The 7792-nt window shown below is 43.6% G+C and overlaps 1 protein-coding gene across 1 annotated transcript in view; it reads right to left on the reverse strand.

Moving 5' to 3' along the window:
- Nucleotides 1-519: 519 nt before the first annotated feature.
- LOC119576824 overlaps nt 520-7792 on the reverse strand; it is a 31015-nt gene continuing 23742 nt past the window's right edge. The window contains exons 2-3 of the mRNA XM_037924473.1: nt 3392-3693; nt 520-3024 (exon numbers count right to left, since the gene is read on the reverse strand). Of these exons, the coding sequence (XP_037780401.1) occupies nt 2938-3024; nt 3392-3693 (389 nt within the window). The 3' untranslated portion in view covers nt 520-2937. The remainder of the gene's footprint in view (nt 3025-3391; nt 3694-7792) is intronic.

Consider the following 7792-nt stretch of genomic DNA (forward strand, 5'->3'; position numbering starts at 1 on the left):
GGTGTGCGTGTGTTTGTGCGCGTGTGTGTGTGTGTGTTGGTGTGCGTGTGTTGTGTGTGTGTGTACACGTGTGTGTGTGTGTGTGTTGTGTACGTGTGTGTGTGTGTGTGTGTAAGTGTGTTTTGTGGTGTGTGTGTGTGTGTGTGTGTGGTGTGGTGGGGTGTGTGTGTGTGTGTGTGTGTGTGTGTGGTGTGTGTGTTGTGGTTGTGTGGTTTGTGTGTTGTGTGGTACTGTGTGTGTTGTGTGTGTGTGTGTACTTGTGTGTGTGTGTGTGTGTACTGTGTGTGTGTGTGTGTGTACTGTGGTGTGTGTGTGTGTGTACTTGTGTGTGTGTGTGTGTGTACTTGTGTGTGTGTGTGTGTGTGTGTGTGTGGTGTGTGTGTGTTTGTGTGTGTGTGTGTTTGTGTCGTGTGTGTACTGTGTGTGGTGTGTGTGTTGTGTGTGTGTGTGTGTGTGTGTGTGTTGTTGTGTGTGGTGTGTGTGTGGTGTGTGTGGTGTGTGTGTGTGTGTGTGTGTGTGTTGTGTTGGTGTGTGTGTGTGTGTGTGTGTGTGTGTGTGTGTGTGTGTGTGTGTGTGTGTGTGTGTGTGTGTGTGTGTGTGTGTGTGAGTCTTTTGTGAAACTGATTTGCTCAGTCAGCCACTTAACCATCAATTCAAGATTCAGAAAGATACTAACACCATGTGAGTAGACAGCAACCTTTAGATCATACTCAACCATGATGTGAGCAATGCTGGCAGTGAACAATACATTGCATGAAAGACTGTGAAACCATCTTTAGTAATTACTTGGCTAGCACAACATGCTCACTGCAAACTTACACTGACATACTAGTAAATCCAAACCTAGTTGAGCACAAACAATATTAAGTGAACACAGAAATGGTTTACCTATACCAATTAATTCTCAATACCATCCAGCATTTATCATTCTGGTTGTTATCATCATAATTCTACATAAATGTTCTACTCTTTTCTGAAGATTTTTTCATTCAACATTTATCATGATGCTATTTTTTAAGAGCACCTTTAATATATATACAGACTTTTTTTTTATTTCATATTGAGGGGAAACCAATACAGAATATGTACAATATCATATATATCACTTTACATCTGAGCATTGGATGTGAGGTCCATAGATTCTCTAGACTCTTCCAAATCCTGTACTAGATTCCCTGGTACAGGATTTGGAAGAAAATTATTATTTACATATAATTGCCAGTGATATTATTAATAGGTTCTCCATTTTAGTCAAATCCAAAAATTGATCAATAAAAAAAAATTACTTCAAGGGCACTTTACTCTCACAAGTTCTTGGGTAAAAGACACATTGAAAACCTAGAATACATCTACTTTTCACTTCTTCTCATTAAATAAAATGGATAAATATATATACATACAATTTTTTTTTCTAAAAAGGGAGAAGGAACTGATTTACAAATTTCATATATAGGTTCTAAATACTCAAGGACTTAATTCTGGAGACAACTTTTCAAAACTACTGACAAGTAATTCCATTTTCATAAGTGAATCCAAGTGGATATCATGAATAAAAACAGCTTTTCTCTACCCTGGACACTCAGCATCACCACTGCTCCTGAATAAAACATACAGGTGTAAAAATATTCATATAAATCTCCTAAATACTGGAGAAAATTTTGCTTGCTATGTTATCTTTGCTTTTAAAATCCAACCCGACAAGTCCACCTGCAGTTTACAGCTGGAAAATTCATCCAACACCCAAAAGTTTCTTTAATGAATGTCCATGATAAGACAAATGAATGTACTCTCAAAATGCACAATATTATTCTTTTCAAATGCACAAGTACTATGTACAAAGTTAACTAATGAGATCAATAATCACAAAACTTACAACCTATTTCTATTTTTTCGGTAAACAAATGTCAATTCACTGGTATTTCAAATACAATTATTAACATTGTAATAATTTGAAATAAAGTTGCCCTAAATTTGGCAAAACTTTTGGTTACAGAAAATCCTAACAAATGGTTTTATTTTACTTTGTACAGAAAACCAAAAGTATTTTCTTTACATAATAACCTAAATGTTCCAGTAACACCTAATGACATTATTCCTATACACTAACAATACCCTGTATTTACATTAATTAGAAGTTGCTGGACATATTGGTTATTAACTTGCATGCCTTTATCAAGAAAAGCATATAAGCTTATAGATATATTTCTGAAACTGTTAATTCATGTCTAACTTTCCAAAATCGTTTTAGCTATCAAGTTCTTCACTTTGAGATATTACATATCAATTAGGATTTAGATAGCACTTCTATTCCATCTCTGTTCTTACTAATGAGCACAAAGGGAGTTTAACTTATTGGATATGAGCAAAATTCAATGATTTGCACAAGCTGATAAACAAGCAATTACATGCAAATTAATAATACCCATACATGTCTTTATGTAAATGTGCTATGCGGAATGAGTGTTATACGTCCTGCAAAATTCATCAGACTTTTAAAGGGAAAATGTTATGGCACCACACCTTAATTCTTGAGCAACACTATGCAGGAGTAATAATCTGTAGTACAAATCAAGTTAACACTTAATTTAAATTAAAGTATTACATTACAACAACCTAATGAAAGATTGTTATGAACAGTAAATGCATAATACTTAACTTTACCAAACCATAAACATCATATGCTACAACAGGCATGCAACATAACCCTACTACATATTACCAAATGTCAAAAGTTCTTGGACTGATTATGCAATGCAGTACATAAGGCACGAACAAATAGTCAATTTCAACTGGGTACAGAAGAATCGTCTATTTATAATTAGGCAAAACTTAACACTTCCTCTGAAAGCCAGTTGATCTTTTCCATGGTTTCTTCTCACAAGCGAAGTTCTAAACCTTGATTTCACTGGTGAGTTGATGGTGAGTAGATGGTGAATCTTACGATGTTGTGAGGGCGGATCGGGAGCCCGAGGAGCGAAAACTCCTGCGCAGTCGACTCCAGACACTTGCTTCCTCATTCATGGCCTGCAAGTTAATAAATACGTGTTAAGTGAACACAGTAACGTCTACACAATATGATTATAGTCTTTCATTTTTTTCTGATTAATAAGACTTTTAGTAACTGAAAAATCCTATAAATGTTATAAAATACAGGTTTAGGCCAACAGGTAACACGTATATTATCTTCAAAATTATGTCCACCCTTCCTTAGTTTAAACAATATTAACGTTGTCTTACCATTCAATTGCACACAGTTGCATAAATCCAGTCTGTTACCTCATTTTAACATTAATGTGACTGACTGCAATCATATACTATGGTACACACCTGCAGTTAGTCTAAATACCCATTTCTTAACAACATTAACATGATTCACAGTGCAATTGCCTACCATAGCATGAGCCCGGTGGAAGGTGTCGCCGATCCTCCTGAGCTCTTGCCCCAACTCGACTTCCAGCGTGACGTCACAAGACAGAGCCCGAGGGCGGCTCCAAGCTGGCCGGGGGTGGATCCTGGTACCGCCGCCGGTCGCGTTGCCGGCGGCGTGGCTGAAAGACACCCGGGAGCCCTTGGCCTCCGCAGGGGAGTGCGCGGAAGACGGGGGCGTGCACGACCCGCTAGCTCTGCCCTCCGTGTCTGCCACCAGGTCTGGTAGAGCCAGCACCAGCACGCGTCGCCGGTGCCCTCCGCCTCCTGTCCAAAGAACAAACTCTTTAGTAAACATATAAAAACGTGGACAATCAAGCGATTTTAAATATTAAAAATGATGACGGCAATAGAAGAAAATAATTACACATACGTTATCATTACCAATAAAGGGTATCACACCACCTCCCAGAGTATGTTCATCTATCAGACAACACCCCCTTTTTTTTTCCTTCTCTTGACCTCCCATGTGCAGCATTACCAAGCAAAAGCAACTCTGAGGACGCCTACGGTCATTGCTGCGAGGGCACGATGAAGCTGACACAAAAGCGCCCCGGGGAATTTGCGGCAACTACTGTGCTGTAGGACGATGCCCGACCGCCGCCTCCCTCCGCCACGCCTGCAGCCAGAGGGCGGAAGAGGAGCGCGGCGCGAGTGGGCTACTGTGCCAAACGCCACTCGCCACGAAACACCGACTCTTGATGCATTTACTCGTTTCGTTTCTTCCCTAAACACACTGAATATTTAATCCGTTTCTTTTTAATCATGTCTAAGAAGACTGCAGACTTTTCACTAAAATTCGCGCAGGAGAGAGCAAAGCACATGAAGGTAGAATACATGGGTACTAATTGCGTAGGGAGAGGGAGGGGCCAATTACCTAAGGGAGGGAGGGGAAGCAGCCTCCGGCACTCTAGCATAAGGGTCACGTAAAAGAAGACCCCGCCAAGGTCAAGGGTCAATCCACCTGCCAGCCAGCCAGCGGCGTGCACTACGGCAGCGAATCGTATGTCTCGCCGGGGGACTCTGACCCTAAGAGGCGTCGATGTGCGTGAAGTGGCGCTCGGTGGCTCGGCCCTCAGGGTGGACATGCGAGGCTGCGGCCCTGGCTCCTCCCCCGCCCTTCCATCATCCCAGGAAAAGCCCTTGGATGCCCATCAGGGTAATGCTAATGCTCGTTCATCCTTCTTACCTCGATCAACTTCCATGTCAAAAAACGGTCTACGCATTTTCACTTTTCTTTAACTGACGAGATCTTGTTTATGCACGAGGGTCTTTACAAGTTTTTTTTTCCCTAGACCGCCATAAACGATAACAACTTTTACGACTCAAGCAAGCGGGCAACGGTAAGTAATCATTCCCCACCAATATCTAACAAAGAAAGACCTAAGACCAGTGACAAAAAAAAACAAAACAAAACAAAAACAAAAGAACAAACGCTAACTGAAAAGACATATGACACCACCATTAATATTCTCAACCTCTGTCTCCGCCCCTTCAAGTCCCCCATAATTAAGGACTGTGTTTAGGCTCCCTTAAATACACACCTCACATGACGATCAATGAGTGACATTATATCATTTCGAATTATAAAGGGACGCGTAGGCCTATGTCTTCATTAGCCGGATGATTAAGACCTCATCGTACAGTAATTTGCCGCCGTGTCAAATGCAGACATAACTGGGTCGGTTTACGAGTTACTGCCAATGAAATTATAACGTTAATACCGGCAATAAAGTGAATTACGAACACAAGTTTACGCGGTATATATATAATAGGAATACGTAAATATAAAAATACACGTGCTGGTAAATGTAAAATAATGAATGGCTTCTAACACCCGTCTTGCTTCACAGAAAGGGTCTGGGTCCCGCGGGAGGAGTTGTACCACGGTAATGCATATCATCTAGTTGAACCCTTTTCCCGTCTTTCCTTCCACGCAAAAAAAACACACACGAGAAAACTTGGCAAGTGCCCAAGTGAGGCAAGTCAGGAGTTCGCGCACGTGATAGACACGCGTACACGAACGCACACACCAAGACAAACGCATGCGCACGCCGCACACGCGCACATGCACATGCACGCATATGCACTTACACAAGCACAGACTCAAGCACACACGTATACGCACATACAAGCACACATGCAAACACGAACAGCCTCCAATAAACAGCTCGTAGCAGGTGGTCTGTGTATTACCATAATACATGTGCTTCTCTATCTCGGACACATACACACCATACTCTTAAGCGGTTAAGACCAACAGATGCTAATGAATACAAATGGTAAGTATATTACGAACACGGAAAAGGACAGACACTTGAACCGAAGACTTTATACTACGGGAAAACATGACATATAAATCGAATCACCACTCACACACGATATTAATAAATCTATCGAAGCAACTTCGGAGAGTTCTTTAGAGCAGAGGGCCACATAGCGTAAAGTAACCCCCCCAACTGTACATTGTTTTAGAACAGGAGCAAACAGTTACATGCTAATTTATATCCATATGCTTCCTCGTACCCTCCTCGTGCCCTTCGAACACTATAATCACCAGAGCTTCCCCCACTACGGTCCTCCAGGCCCTGCATCAATTTCACAAAATTTGTAATTCTAATCGCCTCGAAATACAACGATCGTCTACCCAAGTAAAATAATAATGAGCAAGGGGAAAGAGAGAGAGAGAGAGAGAGAGAGAGAGAGAGAGAGAGAGAGAGAGAGAGAGAGAGAGAGAGAGAGAGAGAGAGAGAGAGAGAGAGAGAGAGAGAGAGAGAGAGAGACCCGGCCAGATGACGCTAATGTAACCAAGATGGGGAGAAAATCTGGCCCCGAAATCAGCGAGTGATAACTACTTCATACAGCACTGGCGGGAACCAATCATCGTCGACGAACCACCCGCAGGCCACAGCTACACCCGTTCGAGGATCGTCAGCCTTCCTACACTCTGCCGCAAGGGTGAAAATTGCCCTCCCCCCCCTCCTTACTCCTTCGGGACCCTACGCGCGCACCACGAGGGTAATGGACACAGATGAACGTGTGAAGGGGGGGAGGGGAGGGGGCAAGAGGTGGGAGTAGACGAAGGGGTGCGCGGGAGGGGGGAGGGAAAGGGGTAGGGAGAGAGGAAAGGGTGTTCGAGACGGGGCAGGGATGGGGGGGGGGGTAGAGGAGGACAGGACAGGGAAGCAGGGGAGGTGGGGTAAGGGACAGGAGGAGACTGGGGGGAGAACGGAATATCATATGAGCCAAAGGAATATGATCCCAGTGTCTCCGACCCGAGAGATAATTATCGCCCGGCCGACAGAAAGCGGCCGACGACTCCTATTCTTTTTAAAGTCCCTGAGAGGGAGACTTGTCCGCCCGACCCGACCGACACCTGCTTCTTACGCGTCCGATTTCGTTTTTGTTGTTGTCATCATTAGCGGATTTCTGAAGTAAGATTTTGTTTTCGGGAATATCAATTAGCATTAAGTGTTTTTTTTACGGTTTTCTCCCTCATATTCATTGTATTTACTGGTATGAATATCATATTAGTTTTTGTTTTTACTGAACTCGTGGCGAACTGTAGCTTCTATAACAACAGCCGAAACCATCAAAGGTGACAAAGATGTTATTTGTATCTAATTATATCTCTCCTCCATCTTACTTCCCTCTTTCCTTTCATTTCCTCACTCACGTCTCTCACCACCACCTCTCCTCATCCTCTTCCTCTTCCTCGTCCTCGTCTTTTAATCCCTACAACCCAATCCTTCTCCTCGTCTCTCCCCATCTTCCCGCTAGCCATCCCATTTTTCTAAAAAGGAATTAATCCAACCCCACTCCCCCCCAACCCCCACCCCACCGTCTCCCCTGACCTGTCCGCTATGAGTTACACACCTTCCCTCGCCCTCCTCGCCCGGAGCTTCCTCTCGAGTCGAGCGAGGAAAGAGTAACGAGTAATAATGAGCTGACGCGAGGAGGTGACGTGTGCCCTTGAGAGGCTGGCTGGCGCGCCCGTGTTGTCGACGTCGGAGAAATACAAAGCACACGCACGAACACACGCACGCACACACGCACGAACGCACGCACGCACGCATGCACGCACACACACACACACACACACACACACACACACACACACACACACACACACCACTCACACACACACACACCTACCTACTCACTCACTCACTCACTCACAGTCACTCACTCTCACACACAAAAATGCAGCTTGCACGCACAGACAGACACTGGCGCTGACTCGTGACAACGGCTCACTTTATTTCCTTATGTCTGCCTCATCTTCTGGATGAGGAGAGACTAAAAAAAAAAACACGGTGGAGAAAAAAAGGGGGCAGAAGACAAAGACAATGAGACCAAAGCAGAC

This window comes from Penaeus monodon, chromosome 9 (genome assembly GCF_015228065.2).
Source record: "Penaeus monodon isolate SGIC_2016 chromosome 9, NSTDA_Pmon_1, whole genome shotgun sequence".
Lineage (NCBI taxonomy): Eukaryota > Metazoa > Arthropoda > Malacostraca > Decapoda > Penaeidae > Penaeus > Penaeus monodon.